We start from the raw sequence: 27,536 nt of genomic DNA, 5'->3' as shown, positions 1-27,536 counted from the left end.
TTCAAGGCATTGAAGCCCTGCTGTACTGAGAAAGCCGCTCCCCTGATGCACCACTTCAGCTCACCGAAACATTTCTCATCTGGATTTTCCCTGCTCATCAAAAATGTGGCCTTAGCTGAGTTATTATTTATTTAGCATCTGAAGTGTGCTAGTAACTTTACCAAGCAGAAAACACATCCTGGAGAAGTCACAGTCTGCCAACAGGTATAATAATGTCATCATCCCAACTGAGTTGGGAGGAGCAAGGAACAAAGGGAGGAAGCACTGGGGGAAGGGGAGAGGAGCAGGGGAAAGGAGAAGAATGGTAAGGAAAGCATGATGAAGGTTAATCTGATGCTAGGTTCCTGACTCAGCATTGCCTGTCCCCGTAGCTCCTGCTCCCTTAGTACGGCAAGTAGCTCTGCAGCAACTAAGCCAACCGGTTGATTAACTATCCTTCTCTCCATTAGCTTCTTTGTGGAGGCTAGTTCCTGGCACTTTCCCTCCTATCTCGCAGGCCAGAGACTCCTGACAACTGTGCAAAACACCCCTGAGCAGCAAGTACCCTACCAAGTAAACAGCCTTCTCATCAAGAAGTCAGATTACACTATGTGTCCCACCCAGAGTTCTTTGCAGGTGGCAAGTGGCCTCCTGTGTCAAAAACTTGGTTCACCAAGAAGTGTCTGTTTGGATGGCGGAGGCTACTTTAGGATGTTCTATTCTATTGAAAAGGAGTACTTGTGGCACCTTAGAGACTAACCAATTTATTAGAGCATAAGCTTTATATATTTATTTATATAAGCATAAGCTATTCTATTGAGGTTCTTATAGGGAGTTCCTGCTAGGAAACTTGCTTGCGTGAGATTTTCTCTCTGAAGCTGTCTAGAGAAGCCCATGAGTTATCGCATGTGCATCCAGACTGAGCCTGTGAACCTGCTGAGGTTTGCCCACCCCTGCAGCGTGTTGTGGAAATGAAGTACATAAAGCATGACCCAGATTTCCAAATTTTAGTCACCCAGCTCTACGGTGTCAATGGTTTCAGTTTCCATAATCTCATAATTTATATATGGATAGAATTTCCCTGTGCATCTCTCTCTTTCTTTTTCTGTCTAAACTATAAAAATGTCCCAAAAGTTGACAGCCACGAATAACACCTTGTTTTCCTATGTATAGTGGCCATTGCACCCTGGAGTTCATCAAGTTCTCAGGAGAGTGTGAAAACCACAGGAGTTAAGCTAGGTAGAAATAACATTCTGTATGACTTGTAGAAAGGGAAAGGTTCTATGGGTCAAACTTTCTGATACTCCTAGCAATTCATGCCAACTAGCTTTCAGCCCAGATTAAGAACCGTATAGTTGTCTGCCTTACGAAGCACACATCCATCTCTCTGTATGCGGTTAACCTGCCTTTTCCCTTCAGAATAATGTCTTGTTGTAGTGTAAGTTCCTGAACAATGTGAAATGAAAGGTGTGAAAATATAACCAATGAATCTATGGACTAGGACCACTACATTTAGAGTAGCTAGAAAGGATTTTGTTGGCAATTATGTGAAAAGCAAAGCACACAAAGGATGTAAGTTGTAAAGATGAAAGATGTAAGTACCTAACCAGGGTCTAGTTTTGATGTAGTAAAAGAAATTGCTTGAAAAAGGGGGTATTCCATTTAAGAGTCTGGCTAAGACAGAAATACAGTCCTCGAAAACAATGGAACGTAAAAAAGCTTCTTAAGAAGAAAAAGGATAAAAGATATTTGTTACACACTGTTGCCATCTACTGGATATTGATGGAAGCAGCAATAAAAGTGAGAACAGAAACCAGAGACCCCTTGGCAAGTGTCCAAAAGAAATGAGGACCATTCTCCTCCGACAAATCCCCAAAGAGGGTATATAAATGGAAGTTACAAAGGTGGATCTCAAAGTTTTGCTGAACCTCCATGGCTAGCCTCTCCCTTCCTCCAGGACTAAGAAGAGAAGTTTGCTGAACCCACAAAAGAAGCTGCAGAATTCAAAAGTGCTACCAGACACTTGGCCCAGCCCTGTGGCCAGCTCTCCCACTCCTAGGGTTACAGGCCTGAGAAGAAGCAGTGACCTTCTATTTCAGAGATTAAGTAACTGAAAGTTTCCTTGCTGAGTCTGCACTTTCCAGTGAGACCCCGAGGAACCATATGTGTGATTTTAACTGAATAATGCTAGCTGTATGGTGCTCCATTGTAAGTCCAAGTAAACTGGCCCAAGAGACTCTCAAACAATTTGTAAGCAATTGCCTTTGATGTTTTAAATTAGACCCTTTTATACCCAACACTAGAAAGAGCAGGGACCATGTTCCTAAGAGTGCCTTAAGACCCATAGATTACAAGGCCAGAAGGGAACATTGTGATCATCTAGTCCAGCAGTTCTCAAACTTCATTGCACCGCGACCCCCTTCTGACAACAAAAATTACTACATGACCCTGGGTGGGGATGGAGTGAGGGGATTCCTGGAGCCTGAGCCTGTGCCCCACCACCCTGGGCTGAAGCACTCAGGCTTTGGCTGCAGCCCCCAGCGGTAGGGCTCAGACTTTGGCTTCAGTCCCAGGCCACAGCAAGTCTAACGCTGGTCCTGGCGACCCCATAAAATGGTGTCTCGACTCACAGTTTGAGAACCCCTGATCTAGTCTGACCTCTGTATAACACAGGACAAAGAACTTCCCCAAACTAATTTCTAGAACAGATCTTTTAGAAAATTATCCAATCTTGATTTAAAAACCCTCAGTGATGAAGAATCCACCACAACCCTTGGTAAATTGTTCCAATGGCTAATTACTCTCACCATTAGAAAATTTATTCCTTATTTCCAGTCTGAATTTGTCTAGCTTCAACTTCCAGCCATTGAATTGTGTTACACCTTTCTCTGTTGGACTGAAGAGCCCATAATTAAATATTTGTTCCCCATGTTGGTACTTACTGTAATCAAAAAGAAAAGGAGTACTTGTGGCACCTTAGAGACTAACCAATTTATTTGAGCATGAGCTTTCGTGAGCTACAGCTCACTTCATCGGATGCATACCGTGGAAACTGCAGCAGACTTTATATACACACAGAGATCATGAAACAATACCTCCTCCCACCCCACTGTCCTGCTGGTAATAGCTTATCTAAAGTGATCATCAAGTTGGGCCATTTCCAGCACAAATCCAGGTTTTCTCACCCTCCACCCCCCCACACACAAACTCACTCTCCTGCTGGTAATAGCCCATCCAAAGTGACAACTCTCTACACAATGTGCATGGTAATCAAGGTGGGCCATTTCCTGCACAAATCCAGGTTCTCTCACCCCCTCACCCCCCTCCAAAAACCACACACACAAACTCACTATCCTGCTGGTAATTGTACATTGTAGGTAATTGTGCATTGTGTAGAGAGTGGTCACTTTGGATGGGCTATTACCAGCAGGAGAGTGAGTTTGTGTGTGGGGGGGTGGAGGGTGAGAAAACCTGGATTTGTGCTGGAAATGGCCCAACTTGATGATCACTTTAGATAAGCTATTACCAGCAGGACAGTGGGGTGGGAGGAGGTATTGTTTCATGATCTCTGTGTGTATATAAAGTCTGCTGCAGTTTCCACGGTATGCATCCGATGAAGTGAGCTGTAGCTCACGAAAGCTCATGCTCAAATAAATTGGTTAGTCTCTAAGGTGCCACAAGTACTCCTTTTCTTTTTGCGAATACAGACTAACACGGCTGTTACTCTGAAACCTGTCATTACTGTAATCAAGTCACCCCTTTGGCATATAAGGCCATGTAAAGGGACACTGGCAAGGTTGCCAGGGCAAAAATGTAACTAACCTTTTCTCATTAGCTCTGTTTTTTGCACAGTCTGTACAATTGTTTCCCAGTGTTATTTCCCGCCCACCAAAACAAATTCAACTTGAAGAGGGGTGAGATCACTAGGACCCTATGTGAGGGCACTTTCAATAGAGTGGAGAGGACAGGAGGGTCTGGAAATTGTTGGTGTAGAGGAAAACATGGAGACAGATACCCTGCTCAAGGAACTTAAAGCTAAGGGGAGGAGGGAGATGGGCAGAGAGAAAAGTGGATCCAAGTGAAGATTTCCTTAGGACTGTGGAAACAATAGCTGCTTGAAGGAACAGGGGACAGAGAGGAGATGGTATTTACTTTCCTGAACCAGTAGCCGATTACTGCATGGGCCAATGGGGCCCATGCCCAGGGGGCCCAGCCAATTTCGGGCCCTGTGTCAGGGTGGACTAGGCCCTGAGTCCCCCTGCTGGAGGCCTTGTGTCCTGCCGTGCCCCACCCCAGAAAAGGGCAGTAAAAAGGTCCTCCAAGCGACCTAGAGTGGCTGTGTGGGGAAGCAGCCAACCAGGGCCCAGCAGGCTAGTATAAGAGGAGCTGCCAGCCCGTGGGAGGGCTGTTCCTTGCTGGAGATGGAGAAGAGTGGGGGGGTGCTCCAGGCTGGCTGCTAGGGCTCCACCAGGAGAAGGCAATGAGCGAAGGGTGAAGAATGCGCGGGCGCCATGGGGAAGTGGCCCAGGGAATTGTAGCAGCGATGCAGTTTATTTAAAGGGAGATGGTGGGTGGCTGTTATCTACAGGGTCCCTGGCCTGGGTCTTCTTCCCCCTCGCCCCCCTTCCAAGCCACTGTGAAAGTGGCCTGGATTTTGATGCACCCCAGAAGGGGAACTGAACTCTTTTAGTGGCCCAGCTAAAGAGCTGGGGCCAGAAAGGCCTGGAGAAGCAAAGAGCCTTCAGGGAGGGAGCCCTGGGGGATGTGGCCCCACACCAGGGCTGGGACTGCTTAAAGAGCAGGGATAACTTGAGGCAGCCCAGAAGGGGCTGAGAGACAGTTTGGCCCCTGTATTGTGATAGGCCCTGCTGAAATGATTGAAGAGTGAGCCCCAGAATAGGGCTGCAGATTGAAGGACCCTACAGAGGGTGCTGAAACAGGCCCCCTGTTGGCCTTATACCCCAGAAGGGGTTTGCTTTGCTTTTATCACACAGACAGTGTGAGACTCGGCCAGAAGATGAGTCACCATAGACCCACCACAGACAGGTGGAGAGAGAGTATAGGCACATGCACTCGGCCAGGGGGTGCTCGCGAGAGGTGAGTGTGACCCCCTTACAGGCTCCCAGTATAATTCCCCCCCTGCCAACTCTGGCCCCAGGGCTGGAGGGGCTCTCGTTCCCTGCTGCAGCCCTAGGGCAGAGCCTCTCTGGTCCCTGTGCCGCAGCAGTGGGGAGAGGGAGTGCAGAAAGGCGCAAGCAGGATGGGGCTGCCAGGGAAGGGGTGGAATGGGGTGTGGCTGTGGATAAGGTCGCAGGTTGAAGGGGTGGAATGGGCACAGCTGCAGGTGGAAGGGCTGGGGCAGGGCCACAGTTCTGGCACCGGGGCCCCGTCACTTGCTCCAGGACAGAGGCTGATCAAGGTCTCCTGGGGCCCAGGGCTGAACACTGAACTTGGTCAGATATTGCTGCTCCTTTCTACAAATGAATTCAGGAGTGTGTGTTTCCATTTGCCAGGATAATAATTTTTTTTTGGCATTTCAGAGCCATTTGGCAACTTTCCCTATCAATCTGGGAACTACTGGATGCATTCCCTGAAAACACAATGGGAAACTGTCTCAGATGTGAGATCTTGGAAGCATGTAAACGTCAAAGACTATTATATTGAGGAGTGCCAGATGCTATGGGCACAGGGATCTTTGTAGACTACTGTATCAATAAGGGTTAAATGTGTCTTTGTGTTCCCGGCTCACTGTGGGGGGAGGGGGTGGGTAACAGCCCCTGGAGACCCAGCTCCTGCCAGGGTTCTGGAGGCTGATAGGTTGCCTGTGTTTCAGCAAAAGTTTTGTTGAGGATGCAAAAAAAATTTGCAGCAAAACATTTCACTTCAGCGAATGGGCATTTTCCAACAAAACTGGGAAACTGCCAGCCAGCATCACTCTCCTCAACAGAGGAAGCACCTGCTCTGTCCATCTTTCAGAGGGATTAGTCCACTGCAGGATCGGCAGGACTTAAAAGCAACAGGTTTGGAATCCAACATTTGAGGTGCCCTGTTGTGACCCAGAGCCTCTTGATGCCAGCTGGTAGAGGGCACCAGGGCTGCAGGGTTTTTATAGGTTATAATACTGTCAGGTTTACTGGTTGTCATAGTCATTTTGAAATGTGCACACAGATATTTAATTTCCAGTATAGGTTCATAACGTCTTATGTTCTCAAAGCCTTGGAGCGAAGGCTGGTAAACAGGAGGTGACATGCCCTGACTGGCTCCTTCCAGGCAGAGGGTAACAGATGCATATGTCCATGTCTGGTCATTGTGTTTGATGTGCTTGTGACCTGCTTCACAATGCAGGTCTATTTGCATACAGAGCCAAAATGCGAATCAAGAGACTGTGAAATCTTCAAGAGAGGAAATGTACGGCAGGAGGGGATCCTGTTTTTGAGTACAGATAATGGATTGTTTGGGTATAGCTGGGGGGCACAGGTAGCCCCTGCATCTTTAACTGAGAAGACAAGTTGATACTGTGACTTGCCTCATGAATGGAAGATCACAGCCAAGCCTGGCTGTAAAATGCTTTGGGGGGTGACCATTGTTCCAGAAGATGTGAAAATATCTTGTTATTTAAATCTAGGTTCTAGGATGCATGTTATGATTTTATTTTATATGTAACCATTTGTTTCCAATATTTTTACTTGATATCATTAGAATCTCTTGTCTTTGTTATATCACCTTTTGCTTGTTTTCACTATAAACATATCTAGGTGCTGTGTGTTCAGTGGAGCAATGATCTAGGCTGTAACCAATAAGATGAGGGGCAGGGTTCCTTTAGGAGCAGCGAGTCTGTGAATACTGTGAGTGCCCAATGAATCAGGGGCTGGACACTTCAGGGAGAAGCTCACTGGGCTCAGGGGGGGTTGGTGTGTGCCTTTCGCTAACATGCAGAGGGACAGCAGAGCTCAGCTGAACTCCTCTGATTTACTGATATATGACCATCAGGATCATCTGTGACCTGTCTGGAATAAATACTGACAATCAGACCTCCCTGGACATGTCCCCTGTGCAACCCACCATACAGACCTCCCTGTACAGGCATGACGCTTCCTGGTGGTACAACGGGTGGTGAGGCACCTCGCTACTACATACCCTTAAAATGAGGGGGTGTTGTCTGTGTGTACTGTGTGTATTTGGGAGACACCCACCAGACAACGGGCCGTTAGCCTTGAAGGGCCATTAGGAAGAAACAAGAAGACTTTGAAGATACTAACTTCTCTCCTTCCTGAGAGGCGTCCTGGGATGTAGCTGTGACACTGCTAGGTCAGGTTGTCCTGTCACCTGGTACTAAACACCATCTTGGACTTCTAGTAGTTTTCCACTAAAAGGAGGGGGAGGTCAAGATTGGGAAACAAGATTCCTGCCTTATGTAAATCTTTTTTTAAGGCTGGGGAGTAAGGCAAACAGGACTCTTCTCCATTGTCTTTCGGCCCAAGAAGAGAGCCTGCTGAATGTACCTGAAGAGACAAAGGAACTGAGCAGGAAAGGCAAGGGCTGAGTCCAGACTAAGGCAGGGAGTCTAGTCTGTAAAGAGAACTAACTGGAACTCTAAGCTACAGAAACTCTGCAACTTGCCTAAAACAACATTTAGGGTGAGAAATTTATGGAAACCAGTCTCCTTAAGATCTTAAGCTTGGTATGAATGTTTTGTTTTGTTTTCTGGGTAATCTGCTTTGTTCTGTTTGCTATCCCTTATAATCAGTTAAAATCTGCCTTTTAGAGTTAATAAACTTGTTTTGGTTTATTATTAAACCCAGTTTGTGCAATTTCTAACTGGGGATACCGCAAGAAGTTGTGCATATCTTCCTCCACATTGAGGGAGGGGGTGAATTTATGAACTTACGTTGAATACATTTCTCTACAGTGCAAGACAATATTATTTTGGGTGTACTTTTCAGAGGGGAGCTGCAAGTGAGTGCTGGGCGATTTCTTAGCTGAGTCTTCTCATAGAGAGCTGTTTGCAGACTCTGTGTGATTCTACAGCTGGTGCGTCCCTACCTGTGTGTGTGCGGCCAGAGGCCGGAGAGCCTAAGTCAGCAAAACAGGGAGAGGGGAGCCCAGGCTAGTGGAGCAGGCAGGCTCAGTGAAATCCCAGTACATCAGGTGGCATCCCTGAATGGGGAGGTCCAGCCCAGCAGAATTGTTACAATACATTTGATTCTGCAGGTGTGAGTTTCCTCTCTCTTCAATCTGTGTTCTCTTCTTTGCTCAGTTGAGTTCAGATTGAGCAGTGCCTCCTATTTAAAAGATGACTCTTCTAAGCACTCTAAAATCTGCATGCTTATTCAGATTGTCTTGAAATTGTGTGCCCCATGGAGGAGCTAGGTAAGGTTACTAGTGCAAATTTGGTGTCATTTGAGCACGTGGTCCTGAGATACACCCCGCTCCCCAAACAAAAGAGCATTTCACAAAATCAGCAGCTTCTTACAATGTTTATTTTTGCACATGTGGGGTTCAAACCGTGGCTTTAATCATCCCCCACCAGTTACTCAATGTTCATCTCAGCTTGTGCCCCTTTGGGGGAAGCTCTATTGAAAACATTATTAAAGGAAGAGCTCAGCTCGCTAGAACGGTACATGGCAAGCACTCATGCAACAAAGAGAGTGAAATGTGCCTATGGAGCAAGACTAGGCCAGAGGCTTTGCAGCCGCCCTATGGTCCGATGATGTGGCTGGCTCAAGGGGACATGCTATAGCTACTGAACCTAGCTACACCCCTGCACCATAAATCTGAACCCTGCACTTGGCAGAGATCTGAGCATGATTTGTAGGAACAGGGCTAGTAGCTGCCTCTCAAGTGTTTTTTAACTTTTGGGGACTGTGCCCTGCTAATTTGTACTCCTACTTTAGGAGGAGTTCAAACCACTTTCTCATAGACAATAAACTGCACATGCTCTCCGCAGATGTGTGAGTGATGGCAGGGCATGTTGCTACTTTCTCTACCTGCAATACCATAGGAGAGCGCAGCCCCGATTGATCAGTCAGCACAGAGGGAAGATGGAAGGGATGATGGCTGGAGGGAAGATGAAAGACAGGATAATGTAATCATGTTTCTTGAACAATGGAAATGATCACTTTAAAGCCAAGGGGTTCCCAATTCACAGCCCCTTCAACAGGAAGTATGCGTGACAGTTTTCACTGAGTGCATCGAGGCCTTACCCTCAACTCAGGGGCATTTCTGTTTTTTCCTGTTTGTCTAAATTTTTGAACGCTGCAACTGATCAATTCCAAAATTTCAGGGAAAGATCTAGACATTGGTGCCCAGAACCCTATTGCTTTTGGGGAAAATCAGAAAATTGAAAGGGGGGCTAATGGGGGCACATGAAGCCCCCACCAATTCTTTAGCACAGCCACTGCCTCAGGTACCCCCTTCCACTGTCTATAGATCAAACAACTGGTTAATCCACTTGTTAAAAATGTAATAATACCCCATCTCAGCCCTGCCTATCCTCCCAATAGCGTTTAAACGCTGAAATCCTGAGTGACTTATCACCCACCCAGAAAGATGACTAATGGTGAGGGGGAAGGCCCCTGGCCTGGGGTGGAGGAAATGGGGTACTCTGGTTTGGGGGGAGAGAAGGGGAAGTGGGGTGGGAAATGGCAGAGTTAGAGTGGGGTACCCTGGTATGGGGAGAGGGGGGAAATGGTAGTCAGAACCCCAGGCATGGCACGGAAGGGGAAAGAGGGAAAGGGCTTAATGAGGGTTCACTCAGAGCCCCTGCCATGAGGCAGAATAGGGGACGCTGCTGTGGGAGGGGGGAAGAGCATGGGGAGAATAGGGGCACACACAGATCCCCTGCCAAGGGGAAGGGGAGAATGGGGGACCCTGGAATGGGGAGATGGAGGCCACACAGTACCCCTGCAATGGGTAGGGGGGAAGGTGGGACTGCAGAGGAAGGGGAATAGGGCTCACACAATTCCTGATTTGGGCCGGGGTGTGTGTGTGGAAGATTGAGGGATATGGATATGGGGGAGTAGGGCATGGGGGCATGCAGAGCAGCTAGTATGGGGGGGTAGAATGGGGTGGAGGGAATGGACAATATGGGGTGAAGTGGGCATAGGGGGCACAGAGCCCCTGCTAGGGAATATGGGGCAGGGTCACATCTATGAAGAGGAATGCAGACTTGCGGAGACACAGTGATAAAACTGGGGTGTTTGGCAGAGTGCAGGGAGGGAAGGTGGATGGGGGTAGAGGGTGTAAATAGGGATGGATGTAGGGGAGAAGGGTTGGGAGGGCTTAGGCCAGTGGAACAGGGAAGGGATTTGGGGAATGGAAGGGGAGGAGATGGAGTAGGTGAACATGGGAGAGGTGGGGAGTAAGGGCAGGGGCCTAGTCGCCTCCACATTCTTCCCTCCCCTGCCACTGTGCTGGCATCTGGAGTGCCCTTCCCCTCTGAGATCTGAGCTGTTCTCCCTGTCCCCTATGCTGAGCTGGGGGTCTGATCCCCTCTTGCTGCCCCTGTATGTGAGCCAGAATCTCAAAAGGACCCTACCCCTCTGGGAGGAAGTCTGAGCCCCTCCTCCTATCCCTCCATGTGAGCTGGGATCCAGAGAGCCCTGCCCCTCTGGGGAGTATGAACCCCTCTCCCATGCGTGTGGTGGGATTGGAGGCCTCACCTCTCTGCAGGAAATCTGAATAATAGCTTCCAAGGCCAGAAGGGATCATTCTGATCATGTAGTCTGACCTTCTGTATAACACAGGAAAACTAGGAAATTCTCTGACAAAAAAAATTCATTAATGCAGAATTTAAGGTTGCTCAGTAGTATCGCCTACCTTTCCAGAACACTGAGTTCAGCAAAATTTAACCTCTGAAACCCAGGGAATAGAGAGTTATGGTACCTGCCAGCGTCACCTTAACTCTGCCCTCTGAGCAATGATTCTAGCATATGCTACCTTTGCAGATAGTGCGGAACGTGCAGTCAATAGGGCACATGCCCACTGTGGGGCAGAATCAAAGGCAAAACTCGCATGTAGCTGAGGGTCCTGTTCAGTGCACTACCTACACCTGCCCTACACGCAGACACTGAGCCTGCTCCACCAAACATCCCCGTAACTAGTGCATTTCACAGCCCTTTCATATTTGCATACGGGGTTCCTCTAACACAACGCTTTTATGTCTCCACCATAACACCCACACGGTACTCACATCACACCTCACTGCCCACAATCCCCAGGGGAAGAAGACCCCCTCAGTATCGCTACAGACACAACTACACAACTGAGTGCTGATATGCGGCAAACTGCATCCCTCAGGGTACACACATACCCGTTGCTTTTCAGCACACGGAAGTGCTCAGATTCCACCCCACCCCCACGCATCACCTCAAATCGTATTCACAGTTCTGCTAATCTGCCCCACCCAATCCCTCCAGCATTCAATACAGCTACACTTAACCCAGTGACTGCAGCTAGAATGCATGCAGATAACTCCTAAAGGCTAGTCCCAGCTCCAGGGGGACAGAGTTAAGGTTGCATTGGTGTCCACCTTTCAGGCGTTAAAAGCTGAATTACCTTAATGCTTTATTTCCTGGTTTTCAACAGTTTGAGTTTTATTGAACTGGATGTTGTGGAAGAGCACAAGATACCACCGGGCAACCTTAACGCTTTACATCTTTCTCAGGGAACATATACTGGAATCACCATCCCATAGCTGAAATGCAACCATCTCTAGGGTAGAACACGACAGCTGTTAGCAGCAAACAGCAACACTACACAACACTTTAGGATGGGGGAGAGAAATTATTCTGTATTAAACTGAAATTGCAGAGGAAATAATTATCTGCAGATTATCATCCCAAATAACATTTCACCAGGACACTGGTTTTAGAACTCCAAATTCTTGCAAAAAATGCCATGGGACATTACCTTATTTTACAATTTATATCAAATATCGGATCTTCAACCACACAGCCACCTAGCACAGGACACTGATTCAGCACCATTTCAGAGGAAATTGAATGCACTACTGAATCACCAATACTTTCTGAAGTGTGAATCTGCATGTTCTGTAGCATCTGCGAAGATCATACGTCCTTGGGATGGCAAGACTGTAGACTACCATTTTATTTTAAGGAGCCTTCTGTATTTTTTTGGTAAATCAATAAAGACAGAAAAACATAAGAATGCTAACACCAAGTGGTGCTTAAGATGCTAATGCAAAGTAAGATTAGAATGAGATAATGAATTAATTTCAGTAAAAGTGGACACATTTAAATATAGTTTGACATCTCATATTGTACTTAAATGAAAAAGAACATAATCCATATAACATTAAGTATGTGAAGTGACTCCTTGTTTACTTTAGAGAGGAGAATTGCTTAATTGCTCTGCATTACAATACTGACTAGAGCCATGTGCTGATACAGGAGGAGTTCTTTCTAAGGGAGGCGATCTCTCACGAAGGGTGAATTTCTCAGAAGAAAGCGTTGTTTTTACGGAATTAGGATTGTGCTCTTTATTCAGCTGTTGCAGCAGAAAGTTGTTTGTGGACACTAAAGACCTGGGCAAGATGGCGAAGAGGCGGTTAAAATGATGCATAAGCATACATTCATCGGAATGAACTCTGCTAAGATGTGGAATGTATTCCCCAAAATGAGATACTAATTTCCATTTCTTCAAATTCATAGCAAACGAAAAGTTAAAATGAAGTGTGTAGTTCATGCTTCTGTATTTCAAACCAATTATAACAGCAGTCACACTTTAAGGTTCCATTTATAAATAGTTTATAAGGGGCTAAAATGATTGGTGTTATAAACCTGTTACAGGCCTAAGTAATGTGTTATGGACAGCTACAAGCACATCAGTAGAAAGAGTTATATTGTAGATGATAATAAGAAACCTACTGACCTGATGGACAATTGATTAACCACCCATTAGAACATATGGGACTAGATTCACAAAAGGGGTCTGTTCACACCTGTGAATATATTAAATCCACTACTTCCATATTTGAGCAAAGTTCCCATGCCATCGAGAAACTCTCAGTAATGGGTGCCTTTGGTTATGTACATATGCATCTGATATGCAAGTATGATCCGTCCCCACACGCTGATGCATGCAAGCTACCTCTGTTTGTTGATGTTGTTCTGATCATTACACATAGTAGCTACATGTCTGAGAGTTTCCTAGCACGACACAACCTCTGTTATGGTCATTTTAGGGTTCAATAAGGAAAAGCCTGTCTTCTTCCAGTGACTGACTATGGTTTCAAAGAAGGAAGGAGTAGTCTGTAGTACCAATTGAGACTGGTGCAATTTGATGAAAATGCTGGAGTAATTCTATCAGCTACATTAGGCTACGGCAACACTACAGAGCTTACAGCCGCACCTGTGCCAGGGCACCGCTGCTAGTGCAGACCCTCTAAGTGGATGGGAGAGAGGTCTCCCGTCGATTTACTTAATCCACCCCCAACGAGTGGCGGTAACTACGGCATCGGGAGAAGCTCTCCTACAACACAGCACTGTCCGCACCAGGTCGGTGTAATTTACATCACTCGGGAGTGGCTCATTCACACCTCTGAGTGAAGAAATTTATACTGGCCTAAGTTGTAGCGTGTACATAGCCAATGTCTAGTTAGATTGCTTCTAAGTTTTCAGAGTCACTGTTGCAATGAATAAGTATGCTATTTTATATGTCCATAATATGAATGCAGGATTGTCTCTAGGTTTTTGGCTGTTCTATGAGCTGTTGTACAAGATCAGACTTAAGATTACTTGAGTGACATCAACTGTAAAGTTCCTTACTTTTAAGGTTTAGCTCTTTTTTTTTTAATGTAATCTTAATTTTGATTTTTTTTCCCCAGGCTAATATGTTTGTATTTTAAGAAAACTGCAATATTCATTCATTTAAATAAAGTGTTGCTTTGGCCTATTAACATATTGAAGAACTGCGCAGCGTCAAGAGTCTCCGACAAACTTATGAGCTGTGCAAACACACCAGTGATACTGGGCAGACCTTGTAAAGTGTGCTTGGGGTCATGAGGCGTTTAGGACTCCATGCAGGGTTTAGGATGCATGAGGAAACTGCTCTGAACAGATAAATACTTTCCCCCTGAACTAATCCAAGTCTTTACCGAGATCAAAACATATTTGGAGTTTTAGGCCAAGACATTTTTGAAAATGTTGTAAGTGAGATCATCAAATGCTTTGTCCAATTTGGCTGAAACTCTGTGAAAAATCCTCCTCTGTTTAAAAGTTCATGCTTCTAAAATCAATCTGCTTGAAATTTCACTTTGATTTAAAACCGGGCTTATAATGAAAATTATAGTAGCTCATCACACACTATGGATGAGTCAATCATGTTTCTACAAATGTACAGTGGAGACAATATAGTGACAAAGTGCGAGTCACCATAATCTAGGTCAATCCCATTTTTAGAAAAGGAGATGAGCCTCAAATCCAATTTGATTTAACGAGTCAGAACTATTACCCCCCCTAATGCACTGATGTGTACGCTGATTTTTCAGAGGTGTGGGGCATAGTTTGTTCTCACTGACTTCAATGAGAGTTGTGTGTGTGACTGGGACATTTGAAAATTAGGCCAGAGGCTCTTTTTCTGCAAAAAGTCTCCAGGCAGGTCTATACTTAAAGCACTGCAGTGGACAATATGGACGCCGATGGGAGGGCTTCTCCCATCAGCATAGGTACTCCACCTCCCTGAGAGCTGGTAGCTATGGCAACAGGAGGGCTTCTCTCACTTACATAGTGCTGTCTACACCAGTGGTTAGGTCAGGTTAACTGAGTCGCGCAGGGGTGTGGATTTTTCACATCTCTGAGCAACATAGTTATACTGACCTCATTTCCTAGTGTAGACCTGGCCGCCAGGTGTGTAAAACGTCTACATCAGACAGTTCATCATACCTCTGACTCTCCTGTAGAAGATGCACAGTCTCCTGCAGTTTCTTATGTTGTTTTAATTCCAGAGTTAAGTACTCTACTTGGACACTCAGCTGCTCGTTCTTATGTAGCAACTCATCTAAAAGAATTACAGTGAGTTGGGGTCAGCAAAATACAGAGCTGTATGCCTGAACATGCACTTTAAAATACGTAATTAACATTATTAATAGTAATGATAGTACCTCTGAGTAGAATTAACTACTAGTAATGATTACTATTACTACAGGGTTGCACATTTTGTAGCTTCTGTAGGCCGAACTCATGGAACAAATCAGGGGCTCCTGGCATCTTGCCACTCCAACTCACAAGCTCCGTGTGTCCTGCGTGTTTCCTTCTCCACCATGCCACTGTCTCCCGTTCTCCCCATCCATGCTAGAGTCTCCGTGTATCCCCCAGTTCCCCTTCCCTCATACCAGGGTCCCACATTCTTTCCAGCCATGCCAGGGTTCTGTGTGCTCCCATCCCCCACCCCCCAGGCCCAGGGTCTCCCACTCTGCCCCCTGCCAGGGGCTCAGTGTGCACATCCCCATTCTTTCCTTCCACTCTCCCCATTTGTCCTCTTTCTGTCTGGGTGATAAGTCATTCAAAATATCAACATGTTAAAGTCTATTGGGAAGATGGGCAGAGATGAGATGAGGTATTGTTATCCTGGAAAGTGTAAACTGGAATCATCAACCAGGTCTTTGATCTCTAGGTAATTACAGGGGTGCTTGAAGCCATGGCTCTGCAACAGAGAGGAAATGGAGTCCGTGTGTCCCCCATTTTTCCCCTTTCTGGTTTTACGATTTTCACCAAAATCAGTACAGTTCTACTCAACTGGTTGTGATGTTCAAACCCTGTGTTACAGACTGAGAAAGGCCATTACACTGAATGTAGAACCTCAGCTCATTATTACTTTATTTTATTATTCTAAGTCACGTTTCTAAGGGGATTTTCACCATCGTTCCTAGACTCTATTTTAAACAAACTGGCAAATAATCTGTGACCTCCCCCCGCACCCCGAGGAGGAGTCAGTTCTGTATTTTCATATTTTGAGTAATTTGATCTAGATTCCAGGTGCATTATTTCAGGAGCAACTGCAAGGGCCATTTTATGGTTTGTCTGTTAGGGGATTGCCTACGTTAAAATAGGAGCCCCACAGCATCATCTACTGGTTGCAAGCTCTGGCCTCAGCCAAATCTTTGGTGTTATCAAATTCCACAACCAAAGTCAGGCCCTGTAGGAAAGCAGATGCTTACAGGTTCACTGTTCGGTACATGAACTTGGCAAAGCTGTTGCTCGCTTACTAGGCACTAGATATTTATGTAAATATATTCCAGCTAGTACAGATACATCCCAAACTAGTACAAGATAAGATAGTTTGACAACATAATGAATAGGGATGTTTTGTCCAAGATATCAGGAACAAGGGGAGGGTAACACCCAGCTTACACATTTCATGGCATTTGTTTATGTTAGTTTGGTTTTTTTAGCCTATAAATGTTGGGGTACTTTGCCTTGATTCTTTGTTCAGCTGAGGTGGCAGCAGAACGTCCAGTTGCTGACTGAGCTGTCCTTGACCCAGGGCACTCATGTTAGCGTACCTGTAACCACTGAGCCAGGGCCCTAGGACTGTGTCTTGATGGCAATAAACCTGGCCAAGTGCCTTTGTCACTGAACCATGCCTGTGGTCTGTCTTTGAGTAACAGTGCAGCGTTAGTTCACAGGCTGCCATATCTGCTAATAACATTGAACTTCAAGAACAGAAGCACTGAGAAGCTTAAACAGTGCTACCCGAGGCAACAATATTCCAGCCCCCAGCACTTAACCATGCTGGGTAGTACTATCAAGATCTGCCGAACCATCTCTCTGCGCAGAGCTGGGAAGGCACACGGAAAGCACACACAAACACGCAAGCCAAGTGACAATACTCTATCACTGAAGAGTTAAAGGGTGGAAACAAAATGAATACCCCTCATCATGGATTCATGTAAAATAGATCTTATGAAATGAACTCGATATACTTTGACAAGATTTAAAGTCCAATTGTTAAGAGTAATTGTGTTGATAAATGAATTTTAATATGGCCAAGATCAAGATGCTACATCTAGGAACAAAAAATGTAGGCCACAGAATGGGTGACTGTATTCTAGAAAGCAATGACCCTGAAATTAATTAAAAGCCATTGATGGACCTGTCCTCCATGAATTTATCTAGTTCTTTTTTGAACCCTGTTATGGTCTTGGCCTTCACAACATTCTCTGGCAAGGAGTTCCACCTTTTTCTTGTTTTATTATAAGTGCTGTGTGGTATACAGGAACAGTGATTTAAGGTAAAATTAGTAAACTACTCCTTGGGAGGAGAAGATCTGGGACTCCTGTGAGTAGCCTGTGGCAGGGGCTGGTTATCAGAGGAGAATGTTTCAAGAGGACTTGGGGACTGGAGTGCACCTCTTGTTAACCTGCAAGATGAAGCCAGGACTGGCATAGCCCAGGGGAGAATGCTTGAGTGTCTGAAAGGCTGGTGCTGTTAGGGAGCTAACACCCAGTTACCACAAGCAAGACTCCCTCAGGCTAGAGGCAGGGGTGTAACAGTGACTCAGAGTCCTGGGCACCCCGAGAACCATCACAACACCACTAATTAGATGCTACAGCCTTTCTGGCGGAAAACGGATCCTTCATTTCTCAGGGTATTAGTGTTGAGCAGCACTTGGACTTATTTCTAACTCTTCTGAGCTGCAATAACAGCACTTACCAGCAAGGAGAAAAGAGTAATTCAGACACAATCATATCACATATAATAAGCCAAAACCAAGCCTTGTGAACCTACCGTAAGTGAGTGAGTGAGTCCCACTGAAGCAGTAATTAGAAGCAGCAGTGTAGTCCACTTCCTGTAATTGGGAAGATGACACATGGCTCTCCTCCTGCCCCTTGGCTTGCTGCTGCTTCACACAGTCCAGTATTTGACAACAGAGAATAAAAAAGGTTGAAAAATCAAAACGTTAAGAGAAATTAAATGTTTTCCTACAGTCTGATCCAATGTCCACTAAAGCCAATAGGTTTCAGAGGAGTAGCCGTATTAGTCTGTATCAGCAAAAACAATGAGGAGTCCTTGTGGCACCTTAGAGACTAACAAATTTATATGGGCATAAGCTTTCATGGGCTAGAACCCACTTCATCAGATGCATGGAGTGGAAAATACAGTAGGCAGGTATAATACACAGCACATGAAAAGCTGTGAGTTGTCTTACCGAGTGGGTGCAAATTAATTCCAGTTCTGCAGTTTCTCATTGATGTCTGTTTTTGAAGTTTTTTTGTTGAAGAATTGCCACTTTTAAGTCTGGAATTAATTAGCAAACTGGACACCATCAAATTAGACCTCAGTAAAGACTGGGAGTGGATGGGTCACTCAAAAAGTAATTTTCCCTCTGATACTCACACCTTCTTGTCCACTGTTGGGAATGGCCCACATCCACCATGACTGAATTGGCCTCGTTAGCACTATAAAAAGTAATTTCCCCTCTGTTGATATTCACCCCTTCTTGTCAACTGTATTTTCCACTCTACACATCTGATGAAGTGGGTTATAGCCCACGAAAGCTTTTGCCCAAATAAATTTGTTAGTCTCTAAGGTATCACAAGGACTCCTCGTCGTCAAAGCCAAGAGGAGTCTTTCCATTGGTTTTGATGGTCAGTATATCAGGCCCTTTGTGCAGTGATGAATGCAAATGCGTGCAGTGCCGCTGTGCTCTTCCCCAAAGCCAATGCACCTCGCCTTTTAAAGACTTGGTTGAAATGCGTTCTTAAAGAAAAATGGTGCTTTCAGCTGTTAACAGAGTGTGGGGAAGTTCTGCCATTTCCAAATACTTTAAAAAACAATAAAATAGAAAAGGCACTTAAGGGACACTGGCAGGTAGTTCAAGGTTTGTCAGGAACCGGATTTAAACAGAAATGTTTTTCTATACGTTGTTTAAAGGATTTAATTGAAAACAGGTTTTAACTTTGGATGTAAACATTTCCCCTGCAGTGGCTGCAACCTGAACACTGAGCATGGGGTTGGGGATAGAAAGTCCAGCCCTGCCCCTGACTGACCCTGTGCTTTGGGCCAGTCACAAAACCTCTCTGCCCCAGTTTCTCCTTCTGTAACAGGGTGTAAACTTGCTCAGAGGGATGAGGTCTGGACTGATGTTTGTAGACTGCTCTGAAGATAAAAATTGCTATGTAAAGTGATGGCTATTCATGCACTGCTGCAAAAGAAGCAGAAAATGAAACCATCTAGCTACAAAGGTAAAAGTGACTAGTCTATTTCCATTGGTCATACTGCATGAAGCGCAAAAACCAGGCAAACCGCATACATGACAAATTATTATTTTTAATTCTTTCATTTTTAATAATCTGGAGGAAGATTTTACAGGCATAAAAGGCAGATGGGAGCTGAGTGCCTAGCTACTTTGTGTGCCTATGAAAATTTGCCCCCTGAAATGGTGTTAGTGACCTAGATCACGGATGATTTTTAATATACATCTTTCCCCTGCCAATGTCCCTTTATTACATATTAACATATTACACTGCAAATCAAATGCAATACCATAAAACTCTCGAACCACCAGAGGCACAGCCAAGATAGACCCTGCTCTCACAAGGCACTGTCAATAAAAAAGTGCTCCCATTTGACACTTCCACTGCACTGATACTTCCCAGAAGGTCTAGTCTGATGACAGTACAGTGGGACTCAAGGAATACAAATCCCACTTGAATGCAGACAAAAAGGCAATCTGTGGGTCATTTACACCTCTTTGTAATTAGCTGTAGTGATTATCAGTTTTGGATTTTTATGTTACAAGGAAGTTTTCCTTATTGGAAAGTTCATCCCCTTGTTTCCATATGACATAGGCATGGGAAGGAAAGGAAAACACATACCAAAGCCATGTTTGCTCTGTCAAACGGCTCAGCATACTTCAGCTGGGTCCTTTGAAGTCTGGGAGCATTTCCAGCTAAGACTGATGGGCTATCCCCACCTGGTAGGTGAACATCCTTCTGTGGAGGGGTAGAGGCCATAAGGTACAAAAGCAAATCTTGAGCTGGAGCTACAGAAAAACAAATGGGTTGGAAAAGCAGAGTCTGAAGAATAGAGCACTGGTTTCATGTTTAGTGACAGTATCAATAGCATTAGGTGGGAAATGGTTTTTCCCATATGGGGAAACTTTCAAGATTTTGAAAAATTTTCCTGCCTTGAATCAGGATGAAAAGTCAATCTCAAATTTTCAGACTGAAAATCTCCCCAGAAATAAATTAGTTCCTGTTTGTTTCAATAATTTCAAACTATTTTATTTAGATTTCAACCATTTTTGTTTGAACATCTTTTTTTACTTAAATTTTGAAGAGTACTTAGTTTATAGTATTTTGAAACCAAAAATCATTTTGAACCAAAACCTGGAACTTTTTCATTTAGAAAATGTCAATGTCCCATTTTGACAAATTGGAAACATTTTCCCCTCCAAACATTAACAAAATGGCGATTTTATGATAGAAAAATGCTTAGTTGAGAAATTCCTGACCAGCTCTAAGTATCAAGACACCTGGGCACTTAACAGTATCACAGCTGTAGAAAAGGCATGGATTCTAAAACATTGGACAGTTTAGCTCTGACATACTGGTTGGTCCCTAAGGACTAGATTCACAGAGGAGCTTAAGAAGGGTGACTCTGAGCATTGTCACACCATATTTTCAGGTGACTGGAAAATCACTGGGGTTCCCAAAGCCTGAGTTCAGTACCCAGGTTCCCTATACAATGAATGTCCCAGGCCCCGCCACCCCCCCCAGGGACAGCCCTGGCCCTGGAATTTCTGTCAGCAGGCCTGGCTCTGTGCGGCCAAGATCCCTTACTGCAGTTGCATGCCATCTCTCTTGGTCTCCAACCTTTCTCTCACTCCAGGAGCTGCTGCTGCTGCCTTGTGACTCGGCCCTTTGGCCAGGTCCCTGTGCAGTTTCTCCTTCTGGGGTGGGTATCAAAGTCCCTTCTCACCAGCAGTCTCACGCAGTCTTTCCTTGATGCCACTTCCCCCGTGGCAGGTAGGGGTACCCAGGCCTGCCCTCTCCACTCAGCCTATATCACCCTCTTTTGCTGCTTAGTTGGCTGATTGGGCCTGTCTGGCCTAATTCAGCCCTCTCAGAACGAGTGTGGGGAGTGCACCCCATCACAGACCCCAGTCTGGTAGGTGAGGTCTGAGCATGCTTACCAGATCAGGCTCTGCAAGCGAGTTAGGTAGAAGAACCCCTCTCTTCCCCCAGCTCATGCATCATATTGGGGCTTAGGCTTCCAGATGTCTGGCAATATGGCTGTAGTGCAAGTGCACAGAGGTCGAAACATACGCACCTAGGGAACTCTTACTGCAAAAATATAGGTGCTGAGTGATTTTTAGGAGCCTACAGGGTTTTGGAGCAGTTGAGTAGCAGTTTTGTGAATCCCCATGGGGCCCGATTCTTGGATTTGGATGCCTAAAGTGGTCGTTAGCTCCTTTTGTGAAGCTAGCCCAAGATTTATTGCAGCTTTTCTTGACTTGCATTTCTACTATGCACTACACCTGTACAGCATATACTATGCAGCAATTGTAAGGAAAACCACACCTCAGAGTCCCAGAAAACACTACTTACTGCTCAGCAATGTATGAAAAATTATCATATCTTAAGAGAATTCTCCAGAACGTAATGGGGAGCTACCACTTTGTAACAGGACGGGACTGCATGAGAGGAAAGTGATCAGGAACAGCCAGCATGGATTCACCAAGGGAAGGTCATGCCTGACTAATCTAATCGCCTTTTATGATGAGATTACTGGTTCTGTGGATGAAGGGAAAGCAGTGGATGTATTGTTTCTTGACTTTAGCAAAGCTTTTGACATGGTCTCCCACAGTATTCTTGTCAGCAAGTTAAGGAAGTATGGGCTGGATGAATGCACTATAAGGTGGGTAGAAAGCTGGCTAGATTGTCGGGCTCAACGGGTAGTAATCAATGGCTCCATGTCTAGTTGGCAGCCGGTATCAAGTGGAGTGCCCCAAGGGTCGGTCCTGGGGCCGGTTTTGTTCAATATCTTCATAAATGATCTGGAGGATGGTGTGGTTTGCACTCTCAGCAAATTTGCGGATGATACTAAACTGGGAGGAGTGGTAGATACGCTGGAGGGGAGGGATAGGATACAGAAGGACCTAGACAAATTGGAGGATTGGGCCAAAAGAAATCTGATGAGGTTCAATAAGGATAAGTGCAGGGTCCTGCACTTAGGACGGAAGAACCCAATGCACAGCTACAGACTAGGGACTGAATGGCTAGGCAGCGGTTCTGCAGAAAAGGACCTAGGGGTGACAGTGGACGAGAAGCTGGATATGAGTCAGCAGTGTGCCCTTGTTGCCAAGAAGGCCAATGGCATTTTGGGATGTATAAGTAGGGGCATAGCGAGCAGATCGAGGGACGTGATCGTTCCCCTCTATTCGACATTGGTGAGGCCTCATCTGGAGTACTGTGTCCAGTTTTGGGCCCCACACTTCAAGAAGGATGTGGATAAATTGGAGAGCAGCGAAGGGCAACAAAAATGATTAGGGGGCTGGAACACATGAGTTATGAGGAGAGGCTGAGGGAGCTGGGATTGTTTAGCCTGCAGAAGAGAAGAATGAGGGGGGATTTGATAGCTGCTTTTAACTACCTGAAAGGGGGTTCCAAAGAGGATGGCTCTAAACTGTTCTCAATGGTAGCAGATGACAGAACGAGGAGTAATGGTCTCAAGTTGCAGTGGGGGAGGTTTAGATTGGATATTAGGAAAAACTTTTTCACTAAGAGGGTGGTGAAACACTGGAATGCGTTACCTAGGGAGGTGGTAGAATCTCCTTCCTTAGAGGTTTTTAAGGTCAGGCTTGACAAAGCCCTGGCTGGGATGGTTTAACTGGGAATTGGTCCTGCTTCGAGCAGGGGGTTGGACTAGATGACCTTCTGGGGTCCCTTCCAACCCTGATATTCTATGATTCTATGACTGCAGGAAAAGTTACACTTTGAGCCAGAAATTGTACTAAGTGAAATGCAAAAGAGTTAGAATAACTTCCCATCCACAAATGCCAATTGGGAGGAAGCAGCTTGATGTTTAAGCCAAAGAATTTCAGGTCGCCTGGGAGGATAGGTACAGCAAAGACAAAAACAGACTTAAAACTATTCATTCAAATGAAATTTACCAAGAAAATTCTTGTTGAGGAGGAGGGACCCAGCTCCATCCCAGTAACGATCTACCAGCTCCAGGAGCTGCTGTAGGACAACTGCAATATGTGATGCTTTCTCAGTCCTTTTGGGACTTGGACTTTCTGTGAAACTCGTATCATTGCTCAGATCACTGGGGACAGACTAAGGAGAAAAAGGCAAAACAAACTGTTTATTTTTCCAGTAGATTTGCAGTAGATTTGCAAATTATGCAGTAGATTTGCAAATTTGCAGTAGATTTGCAAGCACCTAACTTATGTGCATAAACCAGGTATTTGTGCTTGTATATTTCCAACTGGCACAGAACTAGCCAGGTGCACAGGAAGATACATTCTCACACAAATCAGGTAAGCTGGGGCGCCTGAATTTACATGCACAATTGCATGAGGTTCATTTTGTAAAGGCCACATGTACATAAAGATACATACAATCTAAATAAATCACATAGGGCTTTAAAAACATAAAGAAAAGAGAATTTTTCCTCTCTTTATATTAAGGACATAAAACCTCTTTGAAGTCGTATGCTGCACATAGGTACTACAAGTAAGATGGGTACTAAGAGAGATACCAGAAGAGACTACTGGGACCATGTAGCTTCTCCTCCTGTATATCACAAGATAGAGAATTTCACACTGTAATTCATTCATCATCTCAAGAGCATATGTTTTAGAAAGACATCTGATCTTGATTTAAAGATTTCAAGTGCTGGACAATCCAACACATTCCTTGGGAAGCTGTTCCAATGGTTAATTACACTTGTTCAAAATTAGTGTCTTATTTTCAAGTTGAATTTGTCTCACTTCAACTTCCAGCCATTGGTTTCTACTTGATTAACAAAGGGGTCTCCACTATTTGCCTTCTCATTTAGGAATTTACAGATCATAATCAAGGAGCCTCCTAATCTTTTTCATCAACTAAACAGTCTGAGCTCCGTAAGTCTCTCATTTCCTGTATCTGAATCAGTCTCTTGGTTCTTCTGAGCACTTTCCAATTTTTCAACATCCCTTTTAAACTGTGGACACTAGAACTGGACCCAGTGTGTGAAATCCTGGCTCCACTGAAGCCAATAGTAGTTTTGCCATTTACTTAAATGAAGCCAGAACTTCACACCGATTTCCAGTAATGGTCTCGCTAAGGCCTCCTACAGAGCTAATATAATCTTCCTACTCAGCATTTCTCTCTCTATGTCAAACAACTGCATTTGCCCTCTTACAGCATCGCACTGGGAGCTCATGAACAGTTGGTTTCCATCAGCCATGACCCTTAAATCCTTTTCAGAGTCACTGGTTTCCAGGACACAGTCCCCCAACCTGCAAGTGTGACCTACCTTTGTCCCTACCTGTCTGACCTTGTGTTTGGCCGTATTAAAATATATGTTTGGCTATGCCCCATTTACCAAGTGACTCAGACTGCTCATTACTAATGATCATTAATGATCACCCAAGCAATATCTGTGTCATCTACATGCTTTGTAAACAATGGTTTTATATTTCCTTTCAAGAGCCTTGAGACATGGAAGAATTCCCAGCCTGTTCTCTTAGAACCTGAGAAAATTTACCATGGGGCACATTCTCCACTGCATCATGTGACCCGCTGGTATAATTCCATTGGCTTCCATGGAATTATATGAGTATAATGTGGTGGCAAATTAGTCCCAGTGTTAAGGTACATGGAACTGAGAGGACACAAGAAAGTAGACACAGGCCAAAGCATTAAAGGCTAGATCCTCAGGAATTCACAAAATGCATACAGTCGGAATCAGGACTAGTGTACAATGCTGGCATAAAGTCCCTGCTTGTGTTGTTCTGATTCCTAGTTTTAAGGCCAGGAGAGAGCACTAGATCATCTGGTCTGGCCTCCTGTATATCACAGACCATTACATTGCACCAAGCTACCCCATACTGAGCCCAGTAACTTAGCTTTGGCTAAAGCAGATCTTCCACAACGGCCTCCAGTTTGGATTTGAGACATCAAGAGATGGAGAGTCGACCATCTCCCTTGGAAGTTTGTTCCAACAGTTAACCACCTTCACTGCTAAAAAATTGTGCCTAATTTCTAACTTGAATGTGTCTGGCTTCAGCTTCCAGCCACTGGTTCTTGTTCTGCCTTTCTCCGCTAGACAGAAGAACCCTTTAGTACCCAGTATATATCTGGTGCTACTCTGTGCAAGCCCTCCACTGGGTATATTATATTACAGCAGCCTGAGGGCTGCATATGTAATGCCTGCCTGTAAGAGCCACAAGGTGCTGAACAGCAGCAGGCTTAGGACAGCTACTATGGTGCAACGCCATCACAACCACTCCTCCTTTTTGGTAGCCCTGTCCCCTTCTCATCTACCCTTACAACGAAGAGGACATGTGATGTACAGCCTCTCAGACGGCTGTAGACCACTGCACGTTGACACTTGTGCTTGGGTGATAATCCCCAAACCACGTAGACAAAGTTTGTGTCCAACCTACATGGCCAGTGTGGTGCAAAGTGGGCACAATAACTCCATCTCTAAGACTGGACATTCCATATTAATGTGATCCCAGTGCTGCTAGGTTTGGACCCCCAAGTCTGCAAGATCCTGGATTCAAAATTAAGTGCTGCCAGGTAGTGTCAGAGGAGGATCTATTGCTTACTCAAGTTGGGGTACTGTTTTCTTAGAGTACCTTTTGTATGTTATTTTACGTAACCCATTATAAGTAGCATTCTACAGTTTTGTAGTATTTAGAATAATCATACAAAAACATAGCCACACCATAAAAGCTTTTACAATAATTTTCTGTTACAAACAGGCATATTATAATGAGATGCCAATATAAATCTCCATTAATAGTAAATGCATTTCTGTACAGCAAAGAGGCTAAATAGCAAGACACTTGCCTCCTTATTTGACTCTTTAAAACAATGCTGAGGGGACAGTGATGAATGCAGTCTGTCACTTTGTTTATACCCCATTCTAGAAGGGCTCAAGCACCTGTTAGCTGCCGATTCGCTGTCTTTCCTAGGCATTGCAGATGGGAATGTTTTTCTCATTGTTGCTAGCTGTGACTGCTCAAGCAACGCTTCAGCTGATAAAGGTTGATGCCTTGATGTTAAATCACTGAAGCTCGTAGATAATGTAGAAAAACGAGTGGCTAACAGAGCAGGCTCGCTGGTTAGGTGTGTATTGGTGTTCAGATCTAGGGGAAGGAAAACAGGAATGCAGATTAACCTTCTCAGACATTTTTATCCTCCTTTCCCCCGTGTATCTTTCTGTGCTCTCCGCTAAGCAGTAACTCACATTTACTTATCAGTAAAGGAAGGACTATGATTCTAACATAAAGTGTCAAGGGGGTCATTCATATAAAACAACAACAAAAAAATCCCAAACAAACCAAAAACAAACCCAAAACACTGAGTGACTGTGTTTCTGGGAAGGGCATAGCGTGGGAACAGCTGGGGCAGTGGATAGATGTAGGCCAGGTTGAGTGAATATGTCCAGGCCTGCCAAATGATCAATGATCTGCAATGTGACTGTAGAATCAACATTTTTACACTATATCAAAAGTAATCTAATTAAACAAATATTAATTCAATTTTAGACAAAATGTGGGAGATGCATCACTTTGCAGACATCTTGTCTGAAAGGAGGGTAGTCTTATGAGGTTAAGTGTGGAAAAGAGAGATGGATCTACATGAAAACATTTGATAGATATGTTCCCTTAGAAAACCGTCCTAGTAAGTTTAGTCAATATAGATTGATTATGCTTCAAATTCTCGCCTCCACCCCCTTCAGTCACAGGAAGCACTGTATACACAAGCTGTAAATGAAACAAGCAATGCAAGAATTCCTAGTTATGTACACAACACTGTAAAGGAACTCAACATAAAAGATTAATAATTGGAAACAAAAGAATTTTGTTATCCCCTCCTTGTAAGTTGTTTAAAGGTACAAGACCAGGTAGCTGGTTATCCCCCCCCATTGTTTGCTTTTGCAATGAAGCCATTTGCAACAAATGTGAGAAACAGTCCCATGGTAAAGGGCATCAAAATGCCTTCTGGATGAGAACACCAAATAGCTTTGTACGTGCTGACAAGGTCTTGTTTTTGCAGGCACCAGAAACCCTGTTAAAAATTATAGAACAATTGACTTTGGAATGTGGGCAGGTAGCAGGGCTTCCACATGAACTACAAAAAATCTGAAATGGTAGGAATTACTATTCCCCAAAGGGTCAAACCAAACTGTTGTCAGCTACCTACATTTAAACGGGTAAAGGAATCTTTAAAATATTTAAATATATTGTGGAGAAATATAAAGGGCATTACTGTCCAACGTGGAATAAAATAATAAAAGACTGGGAGGAATGGAAGACATATGACATTTCTTGGCTAGGTAGTGTTGTAAGGGGACACTTTGGCAAACCAGTAAAGT

General features: G+C 44.7%; 1 protein-coding gene across 8 annotated transcripts in view; it reads right to left on the bottom strand.

The window, feature by feature from the left end:
- LRRC36 (leucine rich repeat containing 36) overlaps positions 1-27,536 on the bottom strand; it is an 82,435-nt gene that overhangs the window by 28,768 nt on the left and 26,131 nt on the right. For 3 of the 8 annotated variants that reach the window (XM_073307303.2, XM_073307311.2, XM_073307312.2), the window contains 6 exons: positions 26,006-26,304; positions 23,116-23,281; positions 19,817-19,983; positions 17,727-17,841; positions 14,883-14,997; positions 8,438-12,523 (listed from right to left, as the gene is read on the bottom strand). In XM_073307303.2, the coding sequence (XP_073163404.1) occupies positions 12,325-12,523; positions 14,883-14,997; positions 17,727-17,841; positions 19,817-19,983; positions 23,116-23,281; positions 26,006-26,304 (1,061 nt within the window). In that variant the 3' untranslated portion in view covers positions 8,438-12,324. Of the gene's footprint in view, positions 1-8,437; positions 12,524-14,816; positions 14,998-17,726; positions 17,842-19,816; positions 19,984-23,115; positions 23,282-26,005; positions 26,305-27,536 lie in introns of those variants that run through there. The other 5 variants (XM_073307309.2, XM_073307304.2, XM_073307308.2 and 2 more) reach the window with 5 other exon arrangements.

Source organism: Lepidochelys kempii, chromosome 12, assembly GCF_965140285.1.
Source record: "Lepidochelys kempii isolate rLepKem1 chromosome 12, rLepKem1.hap1, whole genome shotgun sequence".
Classification (NCBI taxonomy): domain Eukaryota; kingdom Metazoa; phylum Chordata; order Testudines; family Cheloniidae; genus Lepidochelys; species Lepidochelys kempii.
This window is presented reverse-complemented; position numbering and strand designations above follow the sequence as displayed.